General features: G+C 37.2%; 1 protein-coding gene across 3 annotated transcripts in view; it reads right to left on the reverse strand.

The window, feature by feature from the left end:
- The window catches only part of PDSS2 (decaprenyl diphosphate synthase subunit 2), a 119,318-nt gene that overhangs the window by 52,494 nt on the left and 47,913 nt on the right, over positions 1 to 18,911 (reverse strand). For 2 of the 3 annotated variants that reach the window (XM_057404707.1, XM_057404705.1), the window contains exon 2: positions 18,593 to 18,724. The exons of the other annotated variant lie outside the window; for it this stretch is intronic. In XM_057404707.1, the coding sequence (XP_057260690.1) occupies positions 18,593 to 18,724 (132 nt within the window). The remainder of the gene's footprint in view (positions 1 to 18,592; positions 18,725 to 18,911) is intronic. 3 annotated transcript variants of the gene reach the window in all.

Consider the following 18,911-nt stretch of genomic DNA (forward strand, 5'->3'; position numbering starts at 1 on the left):
CCTAGGTATGTTTTTTAAAAAAAAGCCCCATAGGCGAGGATATGAGAAACGTAAATAGCTCTGCATTTTATTTCAGTCATCTCAGATTTCATAAGCACTAGAAGGTGCTAAAAACAGAGAAATCAATTACTCTTCCTTTTCTTAGAGACCCTTTCTACACGGCTAGAGAAGAAAAGTAGACTCTAGACATGTGCCAGTACTTACATTAAGTATTATTAAAAAAAAGTAGCTTTACAGTTTAGATTTTATAGATTTTTTTTTTTCCTCTCTCTTTTTTTAAAGGAGGGCTGGCTAGCTTAATCTAACTTATCAAACCAAAGGAAATAAACAAGACTATTCATCTGAAGATCTAAAGAAAGAAATAAGATATCTGGAAAAAAATTTCTTGGATTAGTCGAATACTGATGGTAAACAAACAAAAAAACAAACAAACAAACTCTAATAAAAATTAGAGCTACTTATTTATAAGCATATTGTCAAATTTATTAAAATCTGACATTATAAAAATCACATACTGTAATCCCCATTTAAAAATCACTGGTTACCCCTATGGGAAGAGTCACATTTCCAAAATGAAGTAAAACTGTCAAATGCAATATTGTCTTTTTATAAGGCAATTACCAAAACTTAAACTTCTAATAAATAAAAGTTGAAATTTGAGTCGTTGTCTGCTATAGATTATATTAATGATTATCTAAACCATATCCAGTTCTACATCAAGTCATAGCAAGAGCTAAGATGTTTACTTCTTTAAAAACCTGCTTCTCTCATTTTGCAAACGATGATGCAGATAGTACATGAGAATACTGAATATTCTGAATAATGTATTTTGGCAATCTGACGTACTGTCACCGGCTTGAATTTCTAAAAGCAAATTTCCTAGCTGAAGAAATGCTGCATTCAACTTGAAATCCCTATTAAAAATTTAATTTGCTGCAAAGAGTTCATAACGGAACTAAAAATTTACGTATAAGTGAATGTGATCTCAATACATTTGTTGTATGAAAACAGTTTAATCAAAACCAGCATACATTCTTTATAAATGACATAATATTCAGAAGCATATAGTATTATACACATTTCCAATGATAAAACAAGCTGAATGGATTAGATAAATAGAGGAATGTGAATACTTTTTTGAAACTATTAGAGAATATTTTTATATATGACCAAAAAGCCACAATTCCCCAGTTAAAAAGACTAAGCTGATTAAAACCAAATTAAAAAAAAAAAAACCCAAACAAAAAAGTGGCATAGACCAAGCCAAATCAGCTACAATTCCTTCCCTCTCTAGCTCAAACAAACTGGAAACCTGATAGCAACAAATGCAAATCAGAGAAACAAGGCAAGGAAGAAAACTGATGAAAGAATGAATGAGAAAAACACAGAGATTGACAGGGAGCTGTGCAAAAGCAATTATAAAAAGGATATACTAAAAGACCCTCAATGTCATGAAGAATTTTAAGAACTGCATTGGTCTGTTAAGTAAGATTGGGCAGAAACATAACAACATAAAGGCAAGGGATATTAGAAAGCCTGTTATATTTTTAATCAATATATTTACACAGCAGATATAAATATCTTCCAGCCCAGTAGTGAATAATAACATTTATAACAGCAGCAGTAGTTAAAATTTTTTGGTTAGTAGGCCCAAAAACCTCACGCTTAGGAACTTGCACAAAAGGAATGACATAGATGGTAAACTGCAAAGAGAATGAACCATCCTCGGCACACAGTCAACTGAGCTGGTTCAATATGCTTTGTTCAAGTGAAAATATGAATTGCAGAAAAAGTATCAGTCAAAAGATCCCAGCTAGAACTACAGAAAGCAGACCATATACACATACAGGACTAGGGACTCTCAGGAAAAACACTCAAGGTTTGGAAAAATGTGAAAGGATGGTGAAAGAACAGATCATCCCAGATAATCATCTAAGATACAGGTTACCACTGTGGTCAAAAAAGCATTGATCATTTAAGGAAAGAATACTAGCAAAAGTAGTGTTTCTGTCAACCCCAGCTTTCTGATGCCAGTAAAAACCATCACTGGGAAACTTCATTCCAAAAGAATTTGGGAAAGCAGGAAAAAGTTGAGAAGAGTCATACTAGTAATCAGAGTAAAGAAGACAAACGGAGGAACTACTATTTAATAAGTAGAAGGCTGACGCCGAATCTGTAAGATTGACTTGTATCTGCCTACAGACAACAAATGCAAGAGAAGAAAACACCCAGATTATCAAGCAAAGGTAAAATAAAATCCAGCAGCTTGAACGTAAGCAAAGCTAGAGAAGAATAAAGGGAAGGCACTTTCCACAATCTATTATTAAGAGCAACAATGGACTTTGACAAAGGCACAATTGAAGGTAATACCTGAGGAAATCCCATTTAAGGAAAAGTATTAAAGCTGATTAAAGTTGGGGAAATCCTATTGCCTGTTTTGTATTGCAAGCCCATGTGACTATCAAAATGATGATGTCTCTTAGTTATTCATGTATTCATAAGCCATAAAGCCAAGGGAGGGAAACTTTTCAGAAAATAAACAAAAGACAACTTAGATTTGGCAGCAGATAATGTTAGTCCCTGTAGCTGAAAACTTACTACTGGCCAGAAGCCCATTTTCCTTTAAGGATATCTAGATGCTTTCAAGCACTGGGATTTCCAAATGCGTTTATTTCAGTCACCTTATTCAGGAAAATATCAAAATCAGCACCACTTTGCCCATTACGCTTACTTCCCAGTGAAAGAGCATCAAAATCCAGGCTGAGAACCTGTTCTATTACTACAGATATATTAATTCTATCTTACAGCACAGAGAATAAACATTTCAAAATCCATTTTAAGCAAGTTCTGCAAGAGGAAACAACCTACATTGAGGATTCATATCTGTCTTCACACATTTAGGTATTCACATTGGTAATGCAATGCATTTGGCGCTGTACTAACCTGGGAATACACACAAGTGCTCCCAGAAAGAGCAGGAGATAAATTCAAACAGAGACTATCTACAAAATTATTTTATGTATATAAGGGTGTGTATTTTACCTAAGCATACATATTTTCTTTAATTACAGTTTTCTACATAACCATTAGGGGGTTCTAGCCATGCAAGTCACATTTATTAACGGCAGCATGTCAAATAAGAGTTGACAATTACAGGCTATATCATACACATTATGCCAGATGGTAATGAGCCATACACAAAGGGCCAACCATCCAAAATAATCACACCATTTTCCACAGAAATGTTGAAGAGGTTATGGTTTATTACACAGTGCTCATTAGATATACAGTGGCAGCATTAGCAATTTTTCCTTCATTTGTGTCTCATTTAAGACTCTGCCCCCACAAGCCCATTCGAATTAGTACACAAGGTTAAAATCATTATGGTCAGAGGGAAAAAAAAAATTAAGTTGTATTTTTAGTTTACAATAATGGTGGATCAAAGGTCCCTGGAACCTATTATTCTCTCAACTATTATCTAACACAGGATATGAAAAAGAATGAAATTCACTGTCATTGCCATAAAGGAAGATAGCCTATTTTTAATAAGCAAATTCTGTGTTACTTACTTAATAATACTAAGTGAAAACAACAGCTAGGTTGTGACACAAAACGACAGAAGCCATAAAATTAAAAGTTGAAACTGAACTTTCAACCTTAGCTTTGCACTTTCTCACCTGCATTTCAACTTGCTACTTTAACAGCACGGAAATATTTAACTGTTCAAAAGGCAACTCATCCTTTGGAGCAGGTTGAAAAAACAGTTGTCTCACAACTAGAGTGCCATCTCTGAGGAAGGACATATAAGATGATTTAAAGCACCTTTCTACCCAGCTGCATATGCTGACTTCTAGCTAGAAAATGACTGTTGGAGACATTTATTTTCATGCCTTTTTTTGTTTATAGAATGTATGTGGGTGAAAAGATGTAATGAGGCAAACGTGAAAATTTGCCAGAACAAGCAAGGATATGTTTATTGCTTAAAAACATGTCCCCTAGACTTCAAGTGACAGCCGGCATTTGGAAGTCAAAAAACTGTGTAAGAGAGGGAGGGCACTGGACATGCCACCTGACAACACGACTGCAGAGAACTGGCTTTTCAGTCTAAGTTCCTCTTGAGGCATGCAGAAAATCACTCTGAAATCTGGGTCTCACAGCAAGCAGCCACGCGGCTCACAAGGCCAGGGTATCCTTACACCTCCCTGCTGGCCACTCCTGCTGAGCTATTCTGCTGTTACACAAAATGCTGAATTATTCATTCAGACAGATGGCAAAACAGTGAAAAAAAATCAGTCAGTCTGAAAGAGATTACGGGGGAGAAACATGGGACACCTGGACCTGTTCCACAAAGTTACTGGGAGGGAAACATTACCTGCTCAGGCATTCCTGACCTGGTATCCTATATCCCTGGGTGAAGAGGATTTTTCTGAAGATTCAGACAGTCCCAGGGATTAGCATCCTTTCAAATACTTGAGGGAGCCAAACCTGGACTTCCTGAATCGTTAGTGAATACTTAGTGGCTAAAGAACACAGAGCAATGTTAGCAGCACGTCTCCAGTTTGGGAACCCCCTAGATAATTTCCTAGTTAAACTAGCCAACAAATCCCACCCGTGATTTTGCAATTTTCTGAAAGATAATAAAGCATTTTTTATTTAATAGGATCTTAAAAAATAATAATAAAAAGAATCTTACAAAACAAAAAAGAATTCCATTAATTCCAGGCAATGCAAGTCTATGATAACTGAACAGGTACTCTGATAACTAAGTACAGTAAACAGTTTTCTATCAACGACAACAATTTTCATCAAATTGATTCTACTACCTGTCAGTTGTACAGTTCATTTTATTATTGACAAAACTACCTGCCCCAACAAGGTGGCATTTTCACCAGCAGACACCAGCAAATATTAAACAAATATGAAACTTATGCAATGTGAAATGTACACAAGCCCCTGATTAATTATAAAATCCAAAGGGCATCAGGCTAATTTAAAGGCCCAAGCAGAACACAGCAAACACTATTCAGCAGTCTTACAGTTATTTTCACACTAAGTTTCCAGACAATCCAGAGTAAGTTTGAATTCTGTAATGTTAATTCAAAAATGGAAAACCAGTGGCCAATTCCAAGAAAGCCAATCACAAGCAAGCCCACCTCTGCACAACTACCAGTGGCCTAGAAACAACAGAATCATCACTGATTCCTTAAACTGCAGTACTGTGGGTTTTTACAGCTGAAGGTAAAAAATAAGACATTTGAACCCAATGGGATGGCAGAAAAGCAAGACAAAAGAAGAGTTTAAAATGGAGCTAGCTTTACGCTCTTTTTTCATTTACTGAAGTGAGCAAGTTGCAGGTATTTTAATAGGAGTCTAAAAAAGGCAGGATAAGAGGCGAACAAAAGCTTTGGCAACAGTTGCCTTAGAAAAAATGGGATGGTAGGACACATGATGCAAGGAAAGAACATAACTCAGAGCTGAGTAAGGCTTGTTGATAAAAATAAATAATTTAAAAAAAATATCAGAAGATGAGGAATGTACTAATGGATTAATTTGTGGATTGGATGACAGTGCTGTCACCAAAGCATGATGATGGAGAAAATCACTTATTCTGTTATGGAATTACCAAGATTCCTTCTCTTATGACAGCAGCATGTGTCAGGCAGAGTGCTTATGGAAAGACTCTAGGCACAACCCAGGATACCCATCCTTCCAGGGTTATCTAGATTTGTTCTATAGGCCCTTAAAACTAAGTATCCTCCAATTACATCTCATAAATCTATTCTGTAACAAATTTGACATCATGGTTGAAAAATAATTTTGACTATTCTGTGTTTTATTTAACCAAAATATTTAAATACTTGCACTAAAACCAACTGCGAAGGGAAATAAAAGGTCTCACATACAGGTAAGTGGAAGAAACAAGCTGCTAACAATTAATTTTATGACAATTCTTTCTCTTGTATTAGTTGTTCCTCAGCCCTCCAAGAATTTGAAGCATGGCTATCGTATTATCTGCAATGACTATGAGAGGTGGTTTGAACCAACATAACAGAAATTCCCATTCCTGTGTAGTGCAACTACGCACAGACCGCCAGCATGAATTATCACTCCCAGTGTTTCTCTGAAATATCTCTGAAGAGTTTGTCTATAATTGTATTCAATGTAGCTGAAAGTTAAGGTGCAGTAACCATGACATTAAACCTCTGCTACTAATGGCACTTGAAATACAGAGAACCTCTTTATGTGAGAGAAAAGAAGGTAACCTTTTTTATGCAGTGAAGAATGAACACCTGATAAATAAGCAGTCCTGTTAAGAGACTAGATTGTTCATATGTCTAACTGCACAAGAAAAGGCATGAAAAAATACAGTGTGAATCACCAGAACACAGTGTACCAGATAGGGCTGGGGTTTATTTTATATATATAAATATGTATATATTTTATCGCGCTTATATAAATCAGGCTATATATTCTGAAATACCAATAAATATTGAACTCACAGAGGGAAAAAAAAATAAAAATCAAACCATACATTGCTTGCACAACCACAGGTACTTCATACCGTCAAGGAAACATGTCCTTCTGAACAGCCGTAACAGCATTTATGTTAGCGATTAAAAGTATGGTTATCACACCTGCTCTCTTCTTCCCTTCTGAACTTTCAATGTTCAGAACTAGATAGGGACATCAATACCATAAATTAAAATGTTTTATTATAGGGACGTTTTTGTTTTTCACAAAGCAGAAGTATGCAGCAGATGGGTAAGGCCTGCTACATACAAGGAAGGAGGCTAATAGCTAAAGGGAGACAGCAGACTTCTCAGAGACCTTGCCCCTTACACCAGGTGTGCTGACAGAACTGCCAGCAGGGAAAGGATAATAAACCTTTTGGAGCAAGGCAATGACTGCTGCTTCTAGGACCATATCAGCATAGTAACAAGCACTTGGTGCTGTTGATGTCTGCAAAGTTTTATCATTATTCTTAGTATATATCCTATGTGGAATATTGAGAAAACATCTTTTGATGACAAAAATAACCTGCTATTGTAACATTGGCGTAATTTCCATCTATTTTTACCTTATTTACAGCAGTTCTATATGGTATCTGCAGATCTCATGCTTTCATTTTTTTGTCCTTTCATCCCAGAATGATTCAATCTACACACTTTAATAAGGTATAAAACACCATCAACCAATTCAAGCAACATTAACCTCTAGTGAGTGATGGTGGAAAGACTGCTATATGCTAATATGCCATCTTCAAGAACAAGCTTAATTTCTGCAGAATTCTTACCTGAGTCCATAAAGTAGGATCCTTTATTGATTGCAGTCACTACTGTAGTTTTGCTAAAATTCAATTTGCTGACTGGAACAGCACATGAGTCTAGCTGAACTTTTTGTACTGGTTTTATTATGTGAGCATCAGAAGCCAGAATGAAATTTCAGCTCTAAGAGACTCACATAAGCTTTCCACAAAACACTGTTTGGTGAAACATAACAATTATGCGAAAGAAATCAGAAATACTGCACAATATGTGAAAAGTTTCATCCCTTTCTGGAAATATTAGATGCAAAATTTACTTGGCTGCATCTTCTCTTTCCACAAAAAGTACACACAAATTTGGCCAAGTCCTTGGAAAAATTAAAAACCGCAACTGCAAATACTTTTAATGGACTTCAAAAGCTGGGCAATCAAGCTCCTAAAATCTCACACGCACTGAACGTGCTTCATAATCATGCTGTCAGTGCTGATCAGAAGTTTTCAATTGCTGCAAACCCTAGAAAAACACATCACCTTTCTGACTTCTTTCGACGGCCCAAGCACCTTCTCAAATACAGCATGTTTAGAATACCATGTTGTATTCATATTCTTGAAATCTTTATCCTTAATTCTCCAACTCCTCATTCCCCTTCTCAAATCACTTACTACTTTCATCATACATGTTTCTAGTAACTTGAATTCAGAATGCAACCATTATCTCCAAATCTGGACATGCTAGTGTTGCAATCCGTCTATACCTAAAATCTCTTATTAATTTAAGTAGCAATTTAACTTTTGTCTTAATCTAATAGCCAAGGTGTAACAAACAAGGACTAACATTCTCCATTCCAATCTATTGAAATACCATCTCATGCCTATTGAAAATGTTTCTGTGAAGATGATTCATTTCTATGAGTCATTTTCATTAGGTTAATTTTTGCTACTGTTCCTTCCACTGCTGCATCAAAAAAACCCAAACCACTTTCCTTGTGGAGATGAAGATCTACCATACGAAGACATCAGCATGCACTCTTATTTCACAAGTCAATGTCTACTTCAAAAGGAGTCAGCCCCAAAATTTGTTTCTCTCAGTTCAGCTGTCACTCCCTGAAGAAAATTCAGCTTCTGAAATAAGGAATTTCTGATTTTACATTCTTCTCCAGAGTTCAACTTAGAACCCTTTCTTCCCGCCTCCAAAAAGAAAACAAACCAACACAACAACCACCATGTCACGTGGAAGTTTTAGGCAATCTTCTCTTGCTTTTTCATGTTTTTCATATCAAAGAAAAATTATCACCACCTTTAACAATCCTGGCTATAATACTACAGTAAGTGGTAGATTCTCTCTCTTTCCTTGTCTTTTCTCTATCAACCTGTATGCACTCACAGGCCCACTTTTATATTGGAATATATTACAAATATTGAGGATTCTTTGTCCAGCAACACAGCGTCCTGTCTACACCACCCACAATAACAGGCTGGGGGGAGGGGGGTGGTTAGTTATTATTTTTTTGCTTTACAAGCATCTCAGAGCTGACAAATTCCACAGGATAATCTACTGAAAATTAGAAGCCAGATACCAATGAAACAACAGAGTTAATTAATTTACTTAATATATAATGTGATCAGGGTCCAGAACATCCTGTTATTTCAAGTGGAAGAGAATGGACGTTGCATGGCCCTTACACAGTCTCCTGAACTCTAAACAAAAAACGATACCTTCTGAGCTAGGAGGGCAATGCTCATTAGCAGTCAGGCCCACTCTTATTTATACTCAATCCCCAAACAATCTGTTACCACCACAGAAACAACATGCTCCCCATATATATTCAGATGCGCCACAGATAATTACATAATTCTATATACATATACTTGTGGAGTATAATGAAGACCACCTCAACTCCATCCCAGCAGATGAAAAATTTTGTAGTATCTTCAGTTACGTTATATCAAAGTACTGACTGAATCATATTAATAAAACTAACACATATGGTAAGCCTTGTCATGCTTCATATTGCTACAATTTTTTGAGTACATTAGAAATTTGTATTGACACGGAATAACTGTATAGCACAATTTGTCAAGGAAGAAGTTATTAGGTTGTGCTTGGGAACAGGACAGCTGGTACTTCAGCAGATGGGAAAGCATGGGAGATATTTTGGGGTTTGTAGGACAAATAAATTATATAGATACATGTACTTAAGAACTTGCTGTGAAGCTGTTGGTCATACTGACATCATGATTCTGATGAATAAGCAGTCCCCAGAGCTGTTCTGTGCTTTCATCATAGCACTGGTTTACACTTAGGTGATGGCTGGAAATTTCTCTTCACAAATACTATTTTATTTTTTGCAAACAAAACATGAAAGTTCTTAAGCAGAAGTGTATTACAAGGGAAAGATTTTACAGCAAACCACAAAGAACCGCTCTGGCAAAGTGCTCTGATGCGTGGAGATGCCAGGGAGACTGTGCTAGGTCTTGTTACCTACAGGTCATCAGGCCTGTCTTTGAAAAGTTCCCACTAGGGTGAAGATAGGACTTTGTTGCTCCCACAGCTGCTCCTGACCCACTGCAGAATTTTGTCATTGCTGCAGCATTTTGTACGCTATGCTGCACATTGTGGTAGTCCAGTAGTCACTTCACAAGCAGTGGGAGGAGGAAGCTCCAGGAGACAGCAGGCAGTCTTACGATTTCTCCAAGGTAAGCTATCCCTACCATGCTTTCTGTGATACTGAACATTACTTCCTTTTTTGAAAAGCAAAACAAACCCCCCTTGTAATATACATACTGAGTTTACCTTGCTCAGCTATCTAGTGCTAACCAGACATTCTGAATTAGATTTGAGTCCAGATCTCTGCAGTCTTTCATTAGCTTTAATGCAGTGCCTTTTGATTTATTCCACAGCATAAGGAGAGGACCTTTTCATATTCAACACATAATTGCTGTATTTGCACACACTGTGTATACTGAAAACAATAAAAGTTAATGAAGAAAAGTACTGGTTGTAATGAATTAGTAATATTGTTAGATTTAAGTTTGGAGTTTATTGTTGTAGGTGGAAGATGATCAATACGAATATATAATCAAGTTGTATGTTTTTCATCTCCTGAGACTTGTCTTGTAAATGAGATGAAGAATCTCATGGGACTTATCCTACAGAGCAAAAACTAAATAGAATAATTCAGAATAAGAGCTTAGATTTCCTCCCACTGAAACTAAGGTAAAGATACCAAGGATTGGGAAACCAAATTATACGTGCCTTAAAGATTATAAAAGACACCACTGCTCATATTTTGACACACTTTTGCCATTATCTTTCAAACAAATAATTTTGTCAAGAGTACTGTACTTATTATTGTACTTTGATACTGAATATTTTAGGACCATGCATTTTCTCTGCCAGTTAATTAGCTAAGCTTCAAAAGTACATGCTAGCTGGGGTACCACACCTTCACTGAAAGCCAGCTTCCAGAAGACAGGAATAAGAACAGTAGGTCCCAGAGGAAATTATTTTTATGGTAAGAGTCCTAATGTACCCCAGTAAAGGTGAGAACTGATTGTTATGGCCTAATGTTACTATAATTAGACATCAAACACCAATTAGCAGTTCCATTAATAAGATTAATCTCTGCAATATCTGCAGCTGAGACCCAGGGCTTGTGTGCAAGAAGCCAATGTGAATTTAAAGTGCAACAGCTATTCTGCATTAACACTCACAGTTTCAATACTTACACCAGACAAAAGAAAAAAATGCTCTGCCTTCTTTGAGTTTAAAGATGTTCTATCATGACTTACATGACTGATGGGAAGAGATACAATGCAGCATGACTCTCCTGACAGACACTCCCTTTGCAATGCACCAGGTCAGGGTAACCTAATTCAGTTTTCCATTACTGACAAACTCAGACAAATAGTAATGGAAAACCAAACAAAGAAAAACCCAAACAACAAAACAAACAGAAAAAAAACCACCAAACTCTACCTTTTTACAAATATGGAAGCACCCTTCACATAACAGGAGTCCTTGACAGTTCGGCATAATTTATTTACTTCAAAATACAAAGGTAAGAAACAGTCAAATACAGTCCCCCAAGTTACTACACTGTACAGTTCAGAATATGGAAACAGAAAGAAGGGCAAGGTCTGAAGATGAGGTGAAAAGTCACATACTCATGTTCTTTGTGTAGGAAACAAAATAATTTCCATGGTCATTCTTTGATTTTATTTCATCTGAGTTTATTTCATCTTTTACAATAACTTTCCAACAGATAAACCTACACCATGAAAGCCAGAAAGAAGGCTTTTATAACATTTAGTAGCAAAGAGGTCAAGGCAACCTCTAAGTGCCGCTTACACTGTTACAAGACAATTAATCTCACCTTCACCAAAATCTACACGTTTGCCATGGCTTATTAGCCAAGAGGCTTTGTAACGGATTTGCATTTTCCTTTCTTCCTTTTAAAGGGAGACTATCTGATGCTTTGTGTGGAATTATTAATTAATCAAATAGAGCTTTTGGAGACACATTTCAGTTGGAAAGCATTTAAATGATTACTAAACATTACAAACACCTTTAAGCTAGTCTACAGTAGAAAGAATTTGCTGGCAAAATTTTACTGGTGAGGTGAGCAAGTGAAGGTACAGCCTGCACAGTAAAAGACCTCTTTTGCAGGGTAACATTTACCTGCTCCTAAACAAGAAGGTAGCCCTTCGTTATTATAGTCATCTGCTCCAACTGGAGATTTGACAGTCTGCTGATTCAAGATCAGCATTACCATCTCTCAGCTGTTAGGCTGCATTCACAAGGACAGGACAGAGACTACTTGCCAGTATCTGGAGCTCTCAGGGATTGCAGAGCCCAGAGTATGCATCCTCATGGAGTATTCTGTTTATCACGCAAAGTGTAACACCTTTTACATTTTTTTTTCCAGGTGTACTCACACCTCATACACTGTTATGCTAAATACACAGAGTATTGCCATTTCAGATTCCTCTCAACCATAAAATCCCTGCTCAGCAGCAGTCCAGGACACATGCAAAAGTAAAACCAACAAACCAATGTTCATTTGTGTATATCTGTGCAGACTGCAAGTCTCAAAACATACTATTAACCACTATACAACCTCTGCACTTTTGACTATGCTAGTCCATATTTATCTTTACAAACTGAAGTTGTCCAAGGATCATCAGTCACATAGCTTCAATTCCCTGGAGGCAGCCTGATTGTTTTTCATGCGTACAGCAATTAAAGACTGCTCTAACAAGCACAGCATCACCTCTGCGACACCTGCCATGGCATGGGTTTTGGAGAAAGAACAGATAGAGCTGCAGATGGCGAGCTGTCACCTATGAGAAATGGAAGAGATTCCTAGTGTCCCCACTAATATACAGCAACTTTTGGTGGCATATCCCTAAAACAGACAAGACCTCTAAGCTTGTGATCTCACTATAAGTGTTGACACAGCCCACGTTACTAATTCTGACAATCTGGGATGGAAAGCTCTTTGGATATTTCATCTCTCAGATGACCTTATGGACACCTAACAGGCTAGATTATGCCAGAATCAGTGTGGCCTCTCGTGAGCTACACAGCAACTACAGCATTAAAAAAAAAAAAAAGAGCATGAGGCCACAGACAGGGCATAGAAAGTTCATTCATCTGTTTAAAACACATTCTGATTATCACCATATGCAGACTATGGTCTTGAAAGACCTGACTTTCATGAAGAAAGCTAGACGAGTCTGACCTCATTGCTGGAGATTGGTCTACAGACCTGAGATCCCTTCCAACTTGATTTATCCTGCGAACCCAGATGTACTATCAGCAGCATCTGGTTTACCCTGAAAAGAGGGTAACAAAAGGTTGTACTTCCTCTGAAAATGGTGGAAAGCTCTTTGGAATCCAGGGGAAGGAAATTAAGGTAAAGCTTTGGTTTAATATCTAGAAAAGCTGCGAATAAGCTAGATGGAGCTGCAAAGGGACAGAGCAATATGTCCTCTGTGCTCAGAATGACACCTACCTGTCTGACTGCTTTGCAACCAAAAAAACTTCCAGCGGAAAAGAAACTAATAGATGAATAAACCCTCTGGTTAAGATGGGGTATTTCCTGGAGACCTTTAAGTTGCAGACCAATGTTCCTTTAGAGAAGGTGAGAACAAGATGACTTTGGCATAGCCACAATAACAAAGACCATGTGAAATCCAACTGTGTGATCAGTGTGTGTCTGTCTGCAAAAAAGGGTAACCAGGGCTCTTAAGAATTACTACTGGAATCCAATCAGCAAAAGATCCACCACCATAACAAGGAATTGGCATCTACTGCTATCTTCTACCTAAACTGGGATTTTGTGGCAAGCAACATGAATGCTGGTTCCAAAATTGTTTCTAAAACATCAAGTAAAAGGAATATATGTTCATAATCACTGTCACTACAGTATTACCACCACTCTTTCAAGTAGCAGGAAGAACTGAAATTCAAAGACAAGTTTATCCAGTGAGTATCATTGTCTTGTAGGAAAGCATGTTCATCTTGCAAGAGAGTAACTCCTGGAGCTTTAAAGGCCAGCTGCACCATTCTGTGAGTGAAGAGGCAGGGACAGAGGCCAGTATTGATAATATCAACCCAGAAATCTGTTTGCTGGATTTACCAGGTTTTAGTACAGATCTCAAATAGTACTTTCCATATTCCATTCCACACACAGGCACACACTTGCTGAGTTTGGTAGAGTAGAAAGGTCTTCGCCTGTCAACAACCATAGGATTCACCAGTATGAATACCCTGGAAGATTTGACTGAAAAAAATACAGATTTTTAAGCCTCTGACAAGCACCCAAGGAAATCTGCAGAGCTGACTCAATGGATGCCAGCACCAGAGGGTATTTTTGACATTGGTACTAATGGCAAAAAGAAGAAAAAAAAAAAAAGAAAAAAGAAAAAAACCAGGCAAACCATGAGAGAGAAGAAAATAACTTGCTGTATTAGAGCCAAGGGTACTGAGGCCTGAAGAGATGGTGTAATTTTGTTCTTTGATGTTACTTACATTTTAAGCTGCAACAGAGGCTGTGTCAGGAATTCATTACTTAATATAAAGCCAAGGAGATTCCTCAAGTCCCCAGCCAGTAGTATCTGGCAGTGCCAGACATGAACAGAAAAAGATGCCCCTTTTGGGTATTTAGTGAAAGGACCCAAGCCAGTCTTGATATTTTCAACTAGAAGAATCTAGCTCCAATTATGAAGCATAAAGCTGTAAGTGTTCAGAAGCAGTGTGATCCTGGAGCTTTAATTAAAAACCTCACTTCCAGCAGCAATGGAGAAAACCAGTAAGCTGCATACTTGACTATCTGAGTGATTTTTGTCCTGAAAGAAGGCAAGAGAGTGTCAGACTAGTATAATCACCGGTTAGGAAATGGTCTTATGAAAAAAACCTCTTATGAAACTCTAGGCTCTTGTGTCACATCTAAGATGTTCTCTAATACTATTATCATGATAAATTATCATTACTTAGATTCCACCTAAACCCAAAAGTGAGTTCTGCTTTCTCTTTGGCACAGGAGTAGGAAGGAGTTTCAAGGGAATACGGGATGTATGCTTTGCTTGAGTATAGGCAATGACATCAACCCTTACATGATATTACATGCATATGCTGTAGGGAGCGCTGCACTTCATCATTACATTTGCAATGCTTCCATAGCCAAAGAAATGCCTTCCTAAAGATTAAGAGAACAGCAGAAAGTTTCAACTTTAGGAGGTCTGTCCAGCAGTCGAAATAGAACTGTTTATCATAGAATCATAGAATCATTGAATCGTTAGGGTTGGAAAGGACCTTAAGATCATCTAGTTCCAACCGCCCTGCCGTGGGCAGGGACACCTTACGTTAAATCATATCATCCAAGGCCTCGTCCAACCTGGTCTTGAACACTGCCAGGGATGGAGCATTCACAGCCTTCCTGGGCAACCTATTCCAGTGCCTCACCACCCTAACAGGAAAGAATTTCCTTCTTATATCCAACCTAAACTTCCCCTGTTTAAGTTTTAACCCGTTACCCCTTGTCCTGTCACTGCAGTCTCTAATGAAGAGTCCCTCTCCAGCTACTTCATCCTCTTTTGGGATCACTGGTGCTGAGCTGGAAGCAAAGCCAGGTTCTTTTTCCCACCAACAGGAATACAACCAGATTGCTGGCAACCTGATAGTGAGGTGGCTGCACAGAGTAAAGCATGCCAAGCAGGCTTTTACAACACTTCCCCCCTTATCTTCAGCATGGCTCTTAAGGCAACCAGCAGTTACTATGATATTCTTGCACACAATGACCCCCACGCCCCCAGTTTAATGTGCAAATTAAGTGCTAAAGCTGGAGGCAATGCTGGCCAGAGGCAGCACCATATAACTATATTAGCCCTATTCCTGTAACTACCTAAATTGTAATCCTCATTATTCTGGAAAAGATTGCTCTCTGGTAGCAGGCATCATTTTTGTTCCATTGTGTACCAGTAAAACACAGATGCCAGCTAAGCAAATACCTAATCTATTTTTATACACATAGGTCAATTGTCCCATGAACTGACATATATAGAGAACAGAGAATAGGATTAAAACCCATTTTTGTGCTATCCCAAATTCAGCTCTCGGTGTCTTTCTGTTTTAATTGTGGTTATTGTATTGCTTGCTTATATTGTGATTTAGGAACATAAAACAGGGAGGTTATGCAGAACACATCAGTTTCCAGGATGAAAAAGTCCACCATGTTTCTTTGTGCTTTTTTAAGTTAAATAATTATCATACTGTTACATACTCCTGGTCACAGATTGCACATTTAGTGCAGTACCAGATATAGTGAACTGATGTAACCTGGCTATTCACTGTGGACTGAATATTTAAAGAGAGCACAAGAGCTGGTTCCAACATAAACAGTGGGAAAAGAAAGACTGGGCTGGTGCAATTGCTGACAACTACTGGAACAAATTAGCTCATGCTCAGATTTCACGAATACAATTAATTAATCACTACTAAGTACCCTAAAATCAAGTGAGCCATATCCCAGCTAATAGTCCACACCATAACGTTCACATCACGTATCAGGCAATGAAGATGCTCATTACAGCGCCAGAACTAGTGTTTCCAGAAAAATATTACATATAAAGATGAAGTAATTATATGGCATGGCAACAAGAAGAGCTGTAGAGTTTACAGCTGAGCTGAATATCTCTAAGAATCTGTTTCCAAAAAATACTTTTCAAAGCTGGAGACATATGAACAATAAAGTATTAGGCATATTTCTTCAGATCACTGAGGGATATACTTTGCCTTTGATATATACATCTAATATATACACCGTAACCAGGAGAGCAAACAAAAATGTACTAATGGAAAACAATGTCCTTTTGCTCTTATTCAGGAGAAAGCAGTTTGTAGAACACTATTTATAATACATAAAACAATCACAAAAGCCCTTTAAGATCACAGTTTTACAAGCTGCCTGTTCTCTTAGTTTTATACAATGGAGAAATCAAAATCCGAAAATAGACTCACGTTTAAGAGCATATTTGGAAAAGTACCTTAGATAAAGAAAGCAGTCCAAAGTCAAAGACAAAGCCCATCACGACCTCAGCAGAGGGCAAGAAATGCCCGCTATGGCACAAAACGAATCAACACACTGGCATTCTCCTAGTGTGCAGCAGTTTGCCCATATTTACACAATGCTACAGACTTAGTGTCATTGAAAATATATTTAAAATAATAACTCCATGGCTATCACTTTTGCAGACAGTAATGAACCTTAAGTGAACCTGTGTGTATATTCAAAAGTGCTTAATTTTTGGAGTACCTTTGTAACTCTGAACTAGTTATTATAATGGCTATTGACTTGCTCAAATTTAAGATTATTAAGCTAGATTTTCAGCTGGTTGAACTGGCATAGTTCCAATGATGTCCATTTACATCAAATGGCTCATTATTAATTCAAGGTTTTATTTGCTCCTTAATGAATACTTTCACTAGTCACCTTCCCAACGGCAGCTTTAAATGCTCAAACATTACCTCCGTGGTCAGAATTATCATACTCAAGAATTTACTTATCAAAAAATAATGCTTTTTCTCTCCTTCTATGAGACATACCTAAGATAAGCTTTTTTAATCATTTACCAAAAAAACTAAAATACCTCCTGTGCCATAACTGACTAGAATTATGCTTACGTACAGCTTCATTTGCATATAAACATAAAAACTTTACAACCCTAAAGGGACATTAAGGATGAAACAAAACAAGAATGGAATTAAACAGCTAAATGGACAACAGAGCCCTCCATAACAAGCCTCTTTTGCAGCCTCATCTTTTTCCTTACTTATTGTTATTTCTGTCTGTACCCATTCACACATTTTTCATCTCTGTTATTTTAAGATACTACATACATTTTAACATCTTTGTTTGGTCTTTCAATTTTACAGTGCTATCTCTGCACTTCTAAAACAAATGAGGATACAAACACTTCACTAAGTTTGTGCATCTTCATTTAATACATCACAGTGGTCAGAAATACAATTGCCTGAAATATGACTGACTGTTCTCCCACCCAATCAACACTCGATATTTTTCACAACGATTTCAAAAATTCAAATTTTACAATTTTTCAACCAAATCTCACTCATTACCTCAGTGGAACAGTTAGCTGTCAAACACACAAAGGAGAGCAGCCACTCTCTTTTGAGTTCTGCTGTTACTAGCATTAAGTAATTTAGTTTAAATGCCTAAAAAAAATATTCAGGAATTCAATGAAGTTGAATTACCTCAGTGAGAACCTGAGAAACCTCAACGGTAACCTCAGTAATTCTGTTGCAAATTGTGGGAGGTAAAGACTTTATTTAAGCTGCTTTTTTTTTTGTGAGAAAATATCCTTCTAAAGGTCTACAGCAAAATCTACATGCTCAGTGAAACCAACGGGTATTCCACAAGACTGGCAATCTGACTGAAATTTCTAGTGAGTATGTGTACTTGAGTAACACTGGAGTAACTCAAACTGAAAATATTTTAGCATCTTTACTTTTCTGATTGTGAGTACCACTTACCAAATTTTCAAATAACTATCTTGACCCAAATATATTTTATCTGGTTGTGCCCCAAAGCCATAATTAAGATATAAGCATGGATATTATAACAGCTATACAAAAATTAGGAAATAGTTTTCACCATGGAAAGCATGAGGAACAAAGTTTTGTGATTAGGTAAATACTTATTTTCCTTAATGGCTGAGCAGGAAACTTAAGATGCCTTGATACTACCATGAAGTTGCCCATCAAATGTACTTTGGTGTATCTTGCTAAAAAATGTTACTACATACCTGGAATAAATTCCACTGACCATGCTGTGCTGGAAAGAGATGTCTGCTGTGCTGGGTCCAGCAGCTTTGGAAATAAGCAATACGACCAAGCCTCGCATCTGTAAGTTATTTCGGCTATCATATACAAAACTCCTAAAAAAAAGGACAGAAGAAAAAAAAAAAAAAATCATGTTTTCACAATCTACTTTCACTGGCCATACCATAGTGGAAAGAAAAACGCAGACCTCAGTCTGCCATCATTTCATCAACTCTTTAATATTCACATTTACATGGAAATAAGCAACAACTATGAATCCTAAACAAAAGAACTGTTTCAAAT

This window comes from Pezoporus wallicus, unplaced genomic scaffold (assembly GCF_028554395.1).
Source record: "Pezoporus wallicus isolate ANWC-B61680 ecotype Strahan unplaced genomic scaffold, APGP_CSIRO_Pwel_v1 contig_6923, whole genome shotgun sequence".
NCBI classification, from domain to species: Eukaryota; Metazoa; Chordata; class Aves; order Psittaciformes; family Psittacidae; genus Pezoporus; species Pezoporus wallicus.